The 17,459-nt window shown below is 40.2% G+C and overlaps 1 protein-coding gene across 3 annotated transcripts in view; it reads right to left on the minus strand.

The window, feature by feature from the left end:
* The window catches only part of LOC106940192 (fibroblast growth factor 13-like), a 24,202-nt gene continuing 6,743 nt past the window's right edge, over positions 1-17,459 (minus strand). For 2 of the 3 annotated variants that reach the window (XM_015022869.1, XM_015022877.1), the window contains exons 2-5: positions 13,197-13,307; positions 7,738-7,841; positions 6,322-6,520; positions 1-2,027 (exon numbers count right to left, since the gene is read on the minus strand). In XM_015022869.1, the coding sequence (XP_014878355.1) occupies positions 1,888-2,027; positions 6,322-6,520; positions 7,738-7,841; positions 13,197-13,307 (554 nt within the window). In that variant the 3' untranslated portion in view covers positions 1-1,887. Of the gene's footprint in view, positions 2,028-6,321; positions 6,521-7,737; positions 7,842-13,196; positions 13,308-13,710; positions 14,771-17,459 lie in introns of those variants that run through there. The other variant, XM_015022862.1, reaches the window with a different exon arrangement.

Here is a 17,459-nt window from a genome sequence, read left to right on the forward strand (position 1 = left end):
TTTGCTTCTTTACAAAGTTTATTTAGTGCATTTCTAGTTTGTGCACAGCAGGAACCAAAATATGAAGATAATCTGTGCTCCCATTGGTTTACCAAAGTTCTGGTTCAACACCATTGGTCCACACATGTTCTGGTGCAATACTATTGGTCCAGAAGTGTTCTAACACCCTCACATTGGTTCACTAGTGTTCTGGTATCACACTATTGGCTCACTAGTGTTTTCTTGTGGTCGTTAACATGTAAGACCCAAAGGGGGAAAAAGGCCTGGGGGACCTTCAGCATGCTGCTACTGAGCAGAGGTCCACGAGCTTCCATGCAACAACAAACAAACAAACAAACAGCAAGGGACGACAGCTATCAACGGAAAGATAAACAACAGCGTCGCCCGTAAGAAGTGAGCATATACAGTAAACCTTATATGTGACCTGCTGAAGCCCTCAGGAGGTTCGTCTGATACAACAGATCTTAAAAAGGTAGAAGACACATGCGTGCGCGCTCACACACACCTACTGCAAACACAGCTTTCTCTCTCGCACGCGCACACTCATATACACACACGCACGCATACACAGAGGCGCACGTGCATGCAAACAAATAAATCCTTATAATTTTACAAGGAATACGTCCATCATTTTTGAAAATATGACTTAACCCCATGAGCTGCGTGTAAACATAGCGTACAGTAGCATACAGGTGCATTTCAATAATTCATCCATTCAAGCAATTCAAGTCATAAAGTGAAACTAATATAGATTCATTGCACATATGGTGAAATATTTCTTACAGTTTAAGAAATCCCAAAATTCAGCTGTTCCCACAACTAAGACATTGCATGAAACTGATTGGTTATCCCAACTGCACAATCAGGATTTCTCATCCACACCTTTTTTCTTGCACTCAACCTTCCAACTGCTTGGATACAGCATTTTGAACAGCAATGTTCTTCATCAATAACAATTTATAGGTTTTTGTTATGGAAGAGTTCAAAGACGGACCAAAAAAAAAAGTGTTTATGCCATGTGTGTATATGGCTTACACAACGACGGAGAAGACTGTAGACTCCACAGTTATCCAGTAGACAGTGACTGATGCCTTCCACAAGGAAGGAAAGAAATAAAAAGTCATTGTTAAAGAAGCTGTTTGCTTTATTCAAGCATACTGGAAAACTGAGTGGAAGGAGAAAAACAAGGGATACCTGTTAAAATCCTTTCTAATTAGTTTTATGTAATATCCTAGTTTACTGAGAAATTGAATTTTGAGACTTTTATGTAAGCTGTAAGTCATAATCATCTACATTGACTAAATTAAATCCTAAAAATATATAAATTTGTGTAAAGAATCAGTTTAATATACAAGTTTCGCTTTTTGAATTGTATTACTGGGGAAAAAAAAAAACCCTTTAAACCTGTAATTTATCAATATGCACCTGTAAATAAAGACTGCCCTCCTCACTTTTGAAACTCCATGTAACTCTCTGGCCCCTTTTTATACCAGGATAGGTAACACTTTAACTCTTTGGTTCTCTGTAACAGTCTGTTGAACGTATACTTTGTGACTGACTGAACTCGTCTGTCCCTTCCTTGTCGCTCTCCCTCCTCTGTTGTATCTTTTTAATGTTAGAGAGAAGCGGTCCTCAAGTCGCGTTCCCGTCGCCGGGGGCAGCAGAGCCAAAAAGGGTTGATTGTCCTTGATTTATGTACATCACAGTCAGTCACAGTGGGCTCTGAGAAGACGAAGAACTCTCTCTTCTCTGTGTTTGACCTCATCTTCTCCTCCCTCTCAGAAGTAATGGGGATGTTGGCCTGAGATTTGTGTGTTTGTGGGTGAGTGTTTGTTCCTGTTGGGATGAGTGCTTGGGTTTGAACGCGTCAGTGAGGAAGTGGAGAGGCTAGGACAGGTCGTCGTTGCTGGGTGTCTTCCGTCCGCCGTTGAGCAGGGCTGAAGCGCTGCGGCTCTTGGTCGGCGTGCCGCTGCCGGAACGTGACAGTTCTGTCAGGTCATGGAGGGAGGGCTCCCTGTACATGGCCACTACGCAAACAGACACACATGAATTATTAATATAGTTAGAGAACCACTCAGGTTTGATATGGTAAATGCATTTACATAACCCTCTTCTGGTCTTATCGACCACTCAGAGCACTTTACACCTTGAGCCGAAAACACACGTGTGCGGCCTTGTTCAGTCGGCGCATTTAGCGTGCTTCAGCTCCTCCTTAATGATCGTTTTGAGCTGTTCAATATGTGCGAGTGCAGAAACGTAGGACTTCCTGTCATTAATTGGGAATAATAAAGGAAATTAACAAAGGAACAATAATTTAATTAAAGAATCAATTAGTTAACAGTCACTCAGTAACAAACAAGCAGATTAGAAACAGCCCCAGCATTTGTTTTGAGTCAGGTTTGCGTCCATTTAATGAATGCAAATCCAATAGCCACTTCGTTCTCAGCTTTGTTTTGCTCTCTGCTGATTCCCAAGGGAAATTTACCACTCTTGCGCTAACCTGGCGCATCTGGCAAGTCAAAGAGCTTTTTAGAGGTACTTGACTTACTTTTAGAGCTTCGCCATTAGAAGCTGCTGCCTGCTGCGTACAGATGCAGGCATCCAAACAAATCAGGAGCGCTTGCGAGTCAGACTAGCAAGCAAATGCTAAACATGGAGGTCCTTAGCTCAGTGAGGGTCCATTACTGGCAGTAGTGTTAGTCATTAAATAGTTATTGGATCTGTTGATCGCACAGTGGTATTGATTAGAACCTCAGGCCAAAACTATGGACTTCTACTGTTTTATTTTGCATTACATAAATCACATATATACATTTACATAGTACACTTCATGAATGATTATTTTAAAGATCTTTTTTACTTTTATGAAATTTTAAAACATTTTATTAAATAGAGTATAGCCTGCGCATGATCTGGATGAACCTAAATGATATGATTGCTGAATATGCTTCTATATATGAATAGGATCTCTTCATCTCCTAAAGCGCCTTGAGATGATGTTTGTTGTGAATCGATGCTGTATGAATAGAACTGAATGGTGCTGAATGATTTCTTAGTGAAGAAAGAGCGCTCGCAGACCTTGATGAGCATTTTCAGCCGGCTGACTGACAGGAAACATGGGCCCAAACAGAGAAGCTGTCAGGCGAAGACAATGGAAAACGGATTATAAAACTCCTTAGAGCAAATAATTCAAGTGTAGAGAAGGAGCTCCATTTTTACTGCCTCTAAAATTTGGAGCAACAAACAAAACATGTGTCTACAACATATGTGTCTACTGTGATTGTTCTTCACTATGTCCACACAAATGACAACTGCTACTATATGAGTTTTGACCTGGTCAGAGATCTTTGTGATGAAATATTATGCAAGAATTTTCTGTTACTTTACATTGCATTAAGAAAAAAGAACAAAGAAAAGGAAATGAATGTAAGATGACTCTCTGCTTATTCAACTGCATGAAGGATATTGAACTAAAAATGATCAAATGCAGACTGGAGCTTTTAAAAACATTTAAATAGCAATTTAACTTAGCATGGTATTGGAAGCTACAAAACAAAATGCCTTATTTATTGCTAACACCGGTCCGGGTGCATGTTTTATTTTTGGTTGCCATACAAATGCAGGTGAAAGCAAAATAAAGAAAAGCTCCTTAAAAGAAGACAGGAAGCAAACAAGAACACACAACAAAAATGAAGAAAGAAAGCAACTGACATACTCAAAACAAAATATCTGAACAAAATGTATCCCATTAAAAGCTAATCAGAAGAAAACAAGGACACAGGGAATCAGAATGAAAAGTGATCTGCACTGTGGAAAAAGATAAAACCCAAAGCTTTTCTTTAATGCAGATCCAATTAAATATCCAAGTGTGTTTTCCTCAACAGACTCAGAGATTTTCCACCGTCTCTGATGAAGGCGTTGAATGTCAGATAAAAGAGAGCAGATTGTAAACACCTCTGCAATTAATGCAAAAATGGGACACAGTTTTCCAGTAATCTCCTTTTTATTGAGATTATTGAGATTTTTTTTTTTTTTTTTTACAGATTATTGATAACAGATTTTCTGTTCCAACATATGAACAATCTTGCAAACATCAGGCCTACTTTTAAGAGGCAGAGCTATTCAACTATGTATGAGAGGATAAAATGTTGATAGAAATGCAAATAAACTTTTTTTATTAAAAAAAGTTGTCCTTAAGAATTAAAAAACAAAATAGGATTCAATTATTTTTCATAGGATGTTTTACTTATTTTCTATTTTGAACATGTAAATAAATAAACAAATTAATAAGTAAATATGATTCACTTTTATCAATCTTTCCCAACAAACATTTAGGTGTTAATTATTTTTAGGTTCTTTTTTAAATAAAAACATGTTCAGATTTACAGTTAATCAGCATTTTCTAAATTTACATATATGCACTTCAAATCTGTGAACATTGTAGCATATTTGTTCATGAACATTCAAAATATTAAATGCAGGCCATCTAACGGGCCATGTAAAGGTTAATTACTGTTCTTTGTGTGTCTTCTAAAATATCACGCTTTCCCATGTTACACTTGAGTAAGCTGCATATTAAATTAAAGCAGAGCAAACATCAAGTGTGCTTCCCTTAATCAGACTTTGGGCTATCTTAAAAGGAACAGCAGCAGATTAATTATTTTAATTCTCTGCACAAAGCATACAGTGTGCTATACAATACAGCTGAAACATTAAAGTGAAGAAAGCTTGAAAATAATGCAGGTTCAGAGGAAATTGACTTTAAGGAGAAAAGACTTAATTAAAACTTTGTTTTCAGATGTTAGAAGCTCATTTTATAATTTATAAGTTTATAACGCACCATTCGTTTGGTGTGTTGAGTAGCTTTGGATGTTTTGTAAAAGTCCTGCAGAGTCACAAAGGCCACAGCGAAGGGAGTTATTTTCCTTCCACTCCAGATTCTGCTTCTAAGCTGTGTGAATTGTAACCTAACAGCTCACCAGATTTTTCTTCTCTCGCTTTTATGCACCAGCATGTGGCTAGCTTAGCACTTCTTAATCAAGGACTGAACAGCTGCCTCTTTTACATCATTTTGTTAACAAATAGTGTAGATTTTTAAGATTGAGGGCCTAAAAATGACCAAAAGGACAACAAAACAGAGAATTTAAAACAAATTGCAACAATAGCTGCCCCACTGTGCAGAGTATGTATAATAATATTTTTTTTTTTACTTGTAAATATAGTATAAAATAGTGCCAATAGTGAGAAGCTTACCAAACACTCAGTATGGAGGAACTTTTTCTCCAGTGTTAAATGATGAAATACAAACTAAATGTTTTTAAAAACTGACCCGTATATATTTCATGGTCAGGATGGTATATGTTGCTTTTATCAAGACATCACAATCCAATGGTCTTTTTTTAAATTAATCAGAAAATGGGCCCCGGCGTGAGTTTTAGTTTCAAGCATCAGGCACACCAACGTGAGTGAACGTCCATTAGTGCAGACTGTCTGTAAAGTATTGCATATCACTCTGTAATATTACTACTGGATTTTTGCAGCAATATTAATAGCAGCAGTTGTGTAGATGCTGTAGAAGTGGGAAATGTGTGATGCAGATGGTATGTGAAAGCAACAGCCTCATACTGTAAAATGTTCTAACATGGCCGTGGAATCTGTTGCTCCCTGGCTTAGTTTGTAATAAACAATTTGTCTGTTTCAGTGCTACATAAGTACGAAGACAATGCTGGAGCACAATTTACCTTAAGTAACATTTTTTACTCCAGAAGTAAAACTTAATGCAGATATCAAATTGTGGAGAAACCACACTCTTTTTGTAACCATTGGGCAGAATATTTGCCCAATATTAGGAACCTAATTGGTTGAGCTCCCTATAATTGGTTGTCTTTTGCCACAGACCCAAAATATATGAATGCCATCATATCTATATATTTTCAACAGTGTGAAGGATGGAGCCATTCTAGAAACCAAACATTTTCGAAACCAGTTTTGATTTGTATTTGGCATCACTGCCCTGATGAAAATCTCCAGCTTCACCTCCAGTTATCGGCTCTACATTCTTTGATACATGAGCCACAATTTAGTGATTCAACAGAACAACATTTCAAAATGTACTTCAAATATGGTTTTGAAACAGATGAAGCAGGACGACATTGAGCTTCTGATAGGTGGGATAAAACTTAAAAATCACAGAGGATGCTGTGTCCTCTTGTCATCAGTTTATGTGAGCTCCTCACTGACAATTTTTATAGTTGATTCTAAAATCAAATAATAAACCTTCAAATAAGCAGAGCATCTTTTAAAGAGTTGGTTCAGTCCTACCTTTAAGTGGTTTCGGTATGAAGTGTGCGGCAGCCTTGTTCTTCTTCACGTGGTTCCCCTTCATGATCGCTCCCTCCTTGTTGAGTCCCAGGTACCACGCCCGGCCTGACTGCTGCTGTCTGTACATCATGGACGAGTATGTGACGTAGTAGTTCTCAAACACAGACTCCTTGAACTTACACTCCGGGGTGAAATGTTCCTGAGAGCAGAACGGGAGGTGTGTTAGAAGAAATTGCCCAGAAAAGATGCAAAAATTCGGGAGCATTAGCTGCAGGAGGAGAGTGAAGATAGGGCATGCGTGCGTTTTGTAACGGCAGCTCTGTTTCAAAACTTTCTAATCAGTCCCTCCTTTCAACCATCAGGCGCTCTGCTCTTAGAATCATTATCTTGGCCGGGCCGTGGTCTCAAAGAAATGAGCTGCACCAACTTAGGACAGCTGACATTTGCATTTCCTTATTCCTGTGTCTCCATAGCAACCAGCTACTCCCTTGAATACCAACCAGCCCACTGGGAAAGATGGTGGCCAGGTTGCTGAGGGAAACAGGAAGATACAGAAAGGATGCTGTTTCTCACTGACATGTGTTAATACAGCAAGAATGTTGATTAGGCCTGAGCTGTGTGACGTCTGGCCAGACCTGGTGTGAAAAGCAGAGGGCCGTGCTGTGTTGGGTTTTTTTTAATATCAAGTCAGGAGATGGAACAAGTGATATCAGTGTTATGACAGAGGTTTGAAAAACAGCAGAAAGCATCTCGAATATGATGGACCAGATATTGTGGTGGTATACGTGATTGCAAATACAGAGGTGGGCATCGTTTTTTTTTTTTTTTTTTATTTCCTCTTTGTTAGTTTTCATCACTTGGTCTTGTAGCTTTGCTTGTACAGATTGCCAGAAGTGTGTGTGTGTGTGTGTGTGTGTGTGTGTGTGTGCGTGTGTGTGTGTGTGTGTGTGTGTGTGTGTGTGTGTGTGTGTGTGTGTGTGTGCGTGTGTGTGTGTGTGTGAGAGAGAGAGTGTTTGTGTGTGTTATTTTTGTTGGTTCTTGTTGTTATTGCTTCCACACCACCCACCACCAGAGCTGAAGAGCTAAAACGAGGTGCTCGAAGCGCAGCCCTGCAGCCAACTCCAACCTTCTGGCCTGTCTGATTAAATAAATGCAGCAGCATTTGGAAACGACATGAGGACAAATTTCAGGAGAAATCTTTTTCATCAAGAATGACCAAAGGCAACAACAAAAACAAGAGGGCGAGCAGAAGAAATCAGAGATGGATAAGTGAGGCTCAGATGGCGTGTCGTTAAAGGTGTCGATGTGACGAGAGCGCAATAATGAGTGTTCTCTCGGTGGAAGCTTTTGCTTCATTAGTCAACATGACAGAAATCTATCATATTAGTCATGACGGCGCCGTTTTTAGTGACCTACCGATGTGTAGACGAAGCCTTCGTTGTTCATTGCCAGGTAGAGTTTGGTCTGGACGCCCTGGATAGCGACGACACGGAGCCCCACAGGGATCAGGTTGAACAGGGCTGCACACAAACAAACAACACGTTCAGAGAGAGAAAACAAATGGATGTTCAGAGGGAGGAAAACAGAGAATGATCCTCATCAATATCACTGACATAATGACACTTCCATTTTGCCACAGAGAAGCAATTTTAAAAGTTCAGTCAGGCACAAACAACAGCATAAACAATTTAGCTTCCTGCACAATATACTGTCTGCAAGGAGAAAGGTAGGAAATGTCAGCAAAATTTGCAAAACATTGTTTTAAACAAGAGAGAAAAAATATTCATGTTAAGCATTGGGTACCAGGTCTTGGACCTTGAACTCTTTTAGATGTTGTCACATTACATCCACTCCAAAAGTGGAGTAGAAGTTCAGAGCTACATCAGGTTGGGAAACTGCATGTGGTACGACTGGAAAATGTGTGTTTACAGATTCTCCTGATGCAATCTGACTGAGCCTGAGCTATTTGGTAAAGCGTGGACGAAAATGTCTGTGAAAAAGCTGGTTGAGACACAAAGGACTTTGCAGCTGTGAAAGCAACAGATTGTTGTTTCACAGTCTCAACTCAGGGGACGGAATATAAACATAGGCCACATTTTTCAGATTTTAATTGATAAAAAAAATAAATAAATACATATGTTATTTTTCTTCTTCATATGCACTACATTGCAATAGTCAGTCAAAGGTAACACATTTGAACTCAAGAAAAGTCAGCAGTTTAAAAGCTGAGACATCACAGATATTGGTTGAAAAGTAATTTTAATAATCTAACGTTTATCCATCAGCAGCACCAAACCAAAAGTCGTTAATTTTTCTCCAGTGCAATGTCATTTAAAAGCCGTTTTAGACATGATGTAAGCGACTGCAGAACAATTCAATTGAATACTAGAAGAAGTCTCTGGCTTTATTTTAATGTGGGTGCTTATTCCCATCTGTTGAAATTTTCCCAACTATAACCCATAATTATTCTTAAAAAAATCCAATACACATTTTGGGGGCGAGAGCTTTAACTCTGAAATGGGTGCGGGGTGATTCCACGGGGAAATCATCCATGTCAATGAACACCATTCAGCCATAATGTTACAAACTCCCACCTGTTATTGAGTATGTGCCTATATATTTATGAGCATTCGAGGTGTCTCTTTTCTGCTTGGTACCAGAAATGAGGATTAGAGGTGGGGGGGCAATTATATGGGTATTTAAGGAACTTTGTGGGAACAACAAAACACCACAAGCTCTTTATGCTTTGAGCCACTTCTAAGGAGATTGCTGTAGCGCCACTGCTATCGTTCAGACTAAGGGGCTGCTTCTGCAAGGGAGTGCTGCTGGTGTGTGGGAGGTGCGATAGGTCTGTAGAAATGTTTAGGTTTAGCGTCAAAGCAAAATGCAAGATAGAGCTGGGATGCAGCCAATACTCAGCAAATGAAATCTCAGGGCACATTGGAAGATGTATAATAACAATAAAAGTGCCAAATGTCTTCAGTTTTTTTTTTTGTTTGGGTGCAACTCAGTCACAAATCAGAGTGTAGAAGTCAGACTAAATTTCAAACACATGCAGTTCATTCAACTCAGGTCATTTTAAAATCAATACAGCCAATTAATATTACAGTTCAGCTGAATGCATTCAGATCCCGTAGCTTAGTAGTCGAGATTAGTGAATGGTTATAGTTGAAAAATGTCAATAAAGTCATGCTAGTTGCAATTCAGAGATTTGCATTGATACTGAAGGAGAACAGTAATAGTAATAGTAGTAATTAAAGCTAGTTGCTGAAAAATACAAAGCCTGGCTCCATTGTTTACTCAGTTCTCCATTAGATAAAATAACTATACTTTGGGTAGCTTGTTATCTTGTTTGGGAAATCTGAAACCTTACAGCTGCAAACCATTCTGTCTTATTTGATGTTGTGATACGTCTTCAGCACAGGAGATAGCGTATGACTGAAAAAATATATATTTCAGATGGAGTGCAGTAAGATTGAAAATGTGAGCAGAAAATGACATGCCAGAAGTTTACATACAGTTTTCATACATACAGAGTTTGGGGTGTTAATCATGCATTTAAAATGCTCTTTCTTCAGAGAACCGATGACACTTTAAAAACAACAATCGGGTGCATAAGACTGAATGTAACACAAGTTTTCATTTCAGTGGCACCTGATCAAAGTGACACACATGGATAAAATCAAATTGATATACACATGGTTCAGTGTCCTTCTTCAATGTGCACCTCCAACATATTGTTAATCTCCATCAGGTCTTTGCCGTAAACATGGCTGAATATTTGGCTACTCAAGATAGAACTCATTTTAAACTGGTTATTTTCCCTGCATCAGCATGGCTTTAAAAATAGCCCATTCTCTTTAACATGATTTGAGGAGGCCTTTCAGGAGAAAATAGTTGATTATGTTTAAGGACAACCCAGGATCAACAGTCTCCAACCCATTATGAAACTGGGAGGTACTGGAACACCAGCATCCACGGTGAATTCAGCCTTATATCAACCTGGACTGATGGGATGCTGACCAAGAAAGGAGAACTGCTCAAATAAGCACAAACTAAATTTGTAGCTGCCCACAAGAACAATCCAAAATTATTCTGGTAAAAGGGATTTATCCACAAGAACGGGAAAAACTGAGGAATCAATGCAAGGCTTTTAAGTGGGTGAAGTAACAAAGAAGGATGACCTCCAAAGTATACATTTTTACATGACATGAAAACTAAATGATTTAAACTATGAACCCAACAAACATACAGCATAAATAGTTTTGGAATGGATAAAGCAATATAACATGAAGCTTCAGGAACGACGTATCAGAAAAGTGGGGATTCTTCTGTTGAGTATGGTCTACGGCAGGAAACTAACTAAGGACAGATCATAATATTTGAGCTTGTATGAATAGTTTCGACCTTGTGCGGAATAGAAAGATTGCCTATTCCTTCCTATTCATTGACGCTCTCTGCTGTATAATCATTTCAACTTGGTCAAATGTTATATTAAAAGTCCCCAAATAATTTGATATTCATATCCCAGATGAGTCCAGCTAAACTTCTAACAGGCACTATAAATACCGCCGGCGGTCGTTGTTTTCCATTTCCATTAATATGGAAAAGTCACTACAGTAGACTGAGAAGCCATGGAAGGGATGTGGTGATTTGTCCCTGTTTTGTGTGTCGAGCCTTTATTTAATTACAGTCAATCAGCCAACCATGTTCTTTTTAATGACTGTGGCTGCTTGGAGACTTGGATTACAGGGATTATCTTTCCAAACCCCCGACATGGGTGACCAGGTTCATGTGGGCGTTTACATGATGTATGCTGCATGTAATCATTTAATTAGAGAAAACACTTTTATGTGTTTTGCTTTGTGCTCAGTAGCTGGCAGCTGGAGAAGCAGATGATTACTGCAAGATGCTGCCGAAATCAACTGTGCACAAGAAGACTGCTATCTTAAAAACACCAACAAAATTGAAATGATTTGTGTAAATCTAAGTTGTTGTTTTTTTTTTGTTTTTTTGGGGGGGGAGCTTGGGGGGGTAAGGATATATACAATTAAGTGAAGGGAAAAGTACAACAAAAGAGATGGAGATCTTTTATCCTCATATCCGTCATTATTTCTGAAATTGGAAAACCGCACAATGTTTTCTGTTGATGTTTAATCAATTCATTTAACCAGCCGGCACGGACAGATTCCACAGACAGCGCCGTCACCTGACATTTGGAGGAAAAAACGTGCTCCATCTTACTAATTAAATGAGCACTTGACATGTTGTTGAGTGACTGCCTGAATTAAATGTTCAGGATCAAACGCCTTTCCACACTGTGACGTTTATCTTTAAATTGGATTTAACCAGAGGTAGAGGCGAACCCCAAAGTGCTTATAAAGGTGCTAAATTTAATCAGTCATTGCTAGATACCAAACCTTTGCCATGATGAAATACTCTTCAATTCTGTGAAGTTAAACCCACCTTATGACTAGGGAGAGCACAAAACAGAGGATATGTGTTTGAACAATTCTTGACTCTCAAAGCAAAAGTAAATTACAGTATTTGAAAGTGTTTTATTGAAGCAAGAGATTGAATTTGAACCTACTGTAGCTGAGTCTCAATGTTGGGAGTATCTAGCTTTTTAAGATTCAAATGTCAGAGTTTCCAGTCATTTTTAGCTAAACCTTTAGGTAAATATGAGTGGATGACTGGATGGACAAACAGCAGACAGATGAATGCCAAAATAATAATAATAATAATTTTATTTCTACTTAAAACTGATTTTTCAGTTTCTGGTTTGGATGTTTAATGACTGGTAGGAAATGATTTTGTTGGAAATGGATGAAATGTTTTGCTGCTTTCATTTAGCAAAAGATAACAAACGGAGTCGCTAAAGACTCCAATCTCTGGCCTCTTTTATTTAATACCTGCATGCTCTCCTCAGCATTATAGAGTATTACAACACATCATATGTAAGATAACAACTTTATATTCCTGTGTCAAAAGATTACCGCAGTTCCTTACAGCTACCAGGTAAGAGTGTCCATGACATCAATAAGTAAAAAAGCCAGAATTGTCTTCCACAATAATGCAAAAAAACAGGCAATAGTTTTGTCCCAAAATGTTAACGTTAGCAATAAAGACTAAACTAGATTCAACAAGGATAAAAAGCACAGAAACAGAAACTAATTAATTCAGACAGAGGTCAGAATGTCCAACTGAGAAATGAGACAACACTTCAAGAACTATTTCTGCAATGTAAAGAAATATGACTCCCTGTGAGCCCCTGTCATGTGAACCGTTTTCAGTCATAGAGCACTCTCTGTGCGAGTTAAAGAAAACAAAAAGGCAAATAAAACAACCAAATGTGCCACAGTAAAAATAAATATCTACTTTTACATTTTAGATTGTTTTATAATGCATCAGGACGTTTGTAATATGAAATGACAGTTATCCTGCATCCCGTCTCCCCCGGCAGTTAATTTAGGAAGTAGTTAAAATATTTCACTCAAAAATGATCATTTCTCACTAACTTCAGTTACCTAAACATATGTATGTAATGTTGTGTAAGTAGTTATCAGTCACACTGCAAACATTATTTGAATGCTTGAGAAGAAAATACATGCATCTTAATGCATTTATATCTAGTAGCTAATGTACTGAAATTGTATTCTACTTGGTATATAGTTCTAACAACATAATAAGCGCACTACTTTTCAAACACTGCTTCATTGTGTCAACTATAAATTTCCCTTTATTTCCTGTTTTTGCATCTACAAAATATGATTTAGAGAAGTTCTACACTATTTTATTCTGCTTCTCTTGCTTGGTGAGAAGCAGCAGCACTGGTAAACCTCACAGCCTGGGGGTGAAACGGGATCCAGCCTTACCATAGGTGCTGTCCTCATCCTTGGTTCCATCGACGGTGCCGTCCTGCTGCATCTGCAGCTGGAAGCCCTGGCGACTGGAGAGCCTGGTCACAATGCCCTTTAGCTGGGGCTCTGAAAGAGAAAAGAGGAGAGGAAACGCATTAAAATGCACTTGCTTATGTCAAAGTCAGGACTCTCCAAGAAGCAGGAAGTGTTTGCATCTCCAGTCTTTGCTGCTTGTATTAAAACCAGATGGATATGAAGTGATGTCACATGACAGAGCAGCAGTTTTCTGCTTTGCGTGATGTTTGCAGACACCTGCTGCTACAGGACTCCACCGTGGGCCGAAATAAATGGCTAATTAAACGCAACGTGTACATTGCAACCTCAACAGCCCAACAGCGGTCTATATGATGGGGACAAATGAAGAAGAGGTGAGCCTGCCTTGGCGATGAAGAAAAATGGTGTTGGATGATGATGATGTTGATGAAGATTTTGATGGCTGGTTCTTTCGCTCCCCTTCCCTCCCTCAAACCTGGTGGTCGCCTTCTCTTCCTCTTCTTCCTCGATCCAAACAATTTGACTCGAGAGAACACATTCAGCTTGCTCGGCTTGTCGTTGGCGCCCTTGCTGTTGCTCGGACTGCTGCTGCCGCGGCAGGCGTTCGCCTTCTCCCGCTCTCTCGCCTGCCGCTTCTGGCGGATCAGGGAGCTGGCGATCGCCGCTGCCCGGGACATGCTGCTCAACCCGGCGGCGTGAAGCGAGGCTGTGCGTCCCGGCTGGAAGAACTGTTCGCGAACAAGCCGGTAGGGGTGTGTATGTACGTGTTAAAAAGTGAGGGGTTCTACGCCACCCACGACTCAGTTCGCTTCACACGCCCGGCCCATGGAGGCTCGCAGATTGCCGAGGGGCTTTTTCAGGGGAAAACATCCAGAATCCTCCATCGGCGCGTCCGGGCGCCTCATGGAAGTAGGTGCAGAAATGCTCCAGCGCCTGAACCTTAACGACGCCGCCTCCCATCCCCCAGGGAGGGGGGTGGAGGGGGGTCTTGAGTGGCAAAAGCTGTCTCACTATCCCCTCAGGTGATTTTTTTTTTTCCAAGTGTCCCAAGAGAGTGTGGAAGGAGAGCAGAGGCTGCGTAAAGATCCACTCCGCGTCCAAGTGGCGAATCAACAGCTTCTGAACTGGTGTGATCGGCGCCGGCTGTTGTTGTTGATGATCACTGCAGCTGCTGCCGTCTCTGCTCCTCGTCTTCTGCTCCTCTCCACGGAGACGCTCCACTCCTCGACGCTGTCCGTGACAGAAATGCAGCAGCCGCAATGTTTATCAATGAAACAACTCGGGGCGCGATCGGCGGAAAGGGGATCATGATGCTGCTGCCGTGCCGTTCATAAAACTGCTGCAGCCCAGCCCGCTCAGAGGATGAGGAGCGATGAGCAGGGGGGTGGAGGGGGTGTGCATGCATACAGGGAACAGTGGGTGCAGGTGGGGAGGGGGTTCTGGAAGCTCAGTCAGATATAGGACACCTGTAGCCCTGCACCCCACGTGGCATGATATTTACATGTTGCACTGATGTGTGATAGGCAGGGATAGACAGAGGGAAGGGGAAGAGGGGGTGGGGGGCACTTGGGAAGGAGGGAGTGGGTGTAATATAGGAGGAGGAGAATATACAAGAAAAAAAGAGGAGGGAGAGGCGAGCGTGAATGAATGAGAGGACGGATAATAGAAGAGGAGGGGTTGAGGGAGAAAATTAGATATTGAATGTGACTGAGTGAGAAAGAAGCAAAAATGAACCCTCAAAAAGGATTAAAAAGTGAAGGATGGGTGAAGAAAAGAAAAGAGATGGACTGGATGAGAAATAATATAAATGTGAAGGCACTTTTAAAATAAAGAAAACTGAGGAATCATGGAAAACAAACACACTACTCAGCCAGAGATTGAAATCTATTTCCTATAATTGGCTCTGATCAGCGGCCATCTGTCCATTCTTCATCTATGTGCTTGCAGGGCAGTGAGGAGGCAGGGGGCGCACTGGACAAGAGGGGAGGCACTGGACAGCTCTCCAGTGGTCAGTGACCATTAGTTCAAATAAAAAAAAAACATTTATCTTGTTAATAAACACGTAAAAGCTAAAAGCTTCCTGTGTCCATTTATTCTGCCCAGGAGCACTTTCTAGCTACCTTTGGGATATGTAGTTAATTTCTTTTGATGCAGAAGAGCAGCAGCTCAGATGATGGAGTCCTCCACCCCATAGCCTTGGCGGAGGCCAGCCATGCTGCAGAGAAAGATCATTTCATTCAATTGCAGGATCTGATCATTTCAGCCAGGATCTCATGTAACGATTTGAACATTATCACAACAGTGAATCAAAAACTTTTCTTCTTGGCCGGCTTCGTCACAGACCACACAACCATCTACCATCATCTACCAGCAAAGAGCACCAAAATATTTCAATAGAAGCAACAACTTAAAAGGGTGAACAGGTCTGCAGTTTCAGAGCCTAAATAAATGAATTCTATGACTGTTTAACGTCATTTATTTAACATTCATTTATCTACCTGATGATGTGCTTAACTGAGACAAACGTATGTATAAATACATGTTTTCACTTGATCCTCGTCACGAAATAAACCCTGCAGGTAAAGTTTGTGAAGACGAACAGGATGGCCAGATTTCACTACTAAGGTTCTTCAGGAATAAAAACTTAACCCTCAGATAGAAAAATGGAAAAATGATCATAAGCAGATTCATGCAAACTCAAGCACTGAAAATCATCCGCAGCTCTATCCAAATAAGTTTGAACTATGAATTGGAGTTTTCTGAATTAAACACATAAAGTTGAACCTAATGCCAACTGCAATACCTCTTCTGAGGTCATTGACCAAAATACACAAAAATCTGAATAGCTTTTTTTCATTCTCATTTTTTAAAATCTTCTGAATTCAGTGAAATCCTGCATTGAAAATCCACACTTCATTACCCAGTCTGTTTTTGATGGCAGTGTACATTTGTTCGTTTTAAAAAAAAAGCAGACCACTGGATAATATTAAAACAAAGAGGAGGGGCCTCTGACTGCCTTGCGGTGGTTCACCATGGCTGAAAGGCAGCAGCTTGAGGAGGAGGTTAATAACAGAGTGAACAGTTCAGATTAGACGAGGTGTCATTTTTCTAGGCATTTCCTTTGCATTAGCACTTGAGTGGAGACGAGCACAGATCCTCGTCACGAATGAGCCACTTCACGCATGCCTGCTGCCTTCAGGCGGCCCCCACAGGAAAACAAATACACAGCTGTTCTAACCGGATGCAGCTAGGATGGAGCAGAGCAAGAAACCCAAAAGACGAAGAGGAGGTGATCAAAAAGGGGGCGCACAGTCTGACGCCCGCTAACCCTGGTCGAGGGTTGGGGGGCAAAATAGAAGACAGTGCATGTTGTTCTTTTAAGAAACAGATGCTGGAAATTATTAAGCACAGATTGTGAGATTTGTCTTATTACAAGTCTCACAATCTGTGGGAAAGAATTACGAGTTGAGAAAAGAGACGGGCAATAGAGTGTTAAGTTAAAGTTATAAGTCTTTTAATTGGAAAAGTGAACTGAATACATTTTCAGTTTAGTTTCACATCCAAATTTGGAAACAACTAATGTTTCCTAACCAATTTAAACATAGGATACATCTGGTTTGGGGGTTTTGGGTCATTGTTGAAGCTAATGCAAAAGTTGGTAGACATTTGAAACTGTCTCTGAAACTAGATGTATTTTTTTATTGCCATATTCTTTATGGTGATAAGATACATGCGGTCAGTAACCAAGACCGCACATCACAAATGGTTCTTAACAGCCTCTCTCCAACCACTGAGCACAGTATATTAAGAACTAAAACATCTAATGTGGTTACAGACGGGAGGAAACATGCTTGCGTCATCCTGAGCATGATGCTAATTCATTCCAGGGTTTATATTTCACTGGTCTCATTACTGTTTCTGTATCATGTCTGGCCTTACATCTACTGAAGTAAACTTTTCTTTTATTCAATTTATCACTTTGCCAAAGCCACAAACATCAATGTATTTTCTGGTGGTACACAAAACGGAGCAACAAAAAGAAGCACATCGTTAAGTGAAGAAAAAATGATGTCAGATCATATTAGCATCATGAAGACAAAGTGACACATCAGACAAGTTAGGGAGAACATTGTGAAGAAGTTTATCCAAAGCCTTGAACATTTCGTAGACCGCTTTCTATCTATCAACAAAACATGGAAAGCGTACGGGACAGCTGCAGTCCTG

This window comes from Poecilia latipinna, unplaced genomic scaffold (assembly GCF_001443285.1).
Source record: "Poecilia latipinna isolate Pla-1442-1.1 unplaced genomic scaffold, P_latipinna-1.0 Scaffold87, whole genome shotgun sequence".
Lineage (NCBI taxonomy): Eukaryota > Metazoa > Chordata > Actinopteri > Cyprinodontiformes > Poeciliidae > Poecilia > Poecilia latipinna.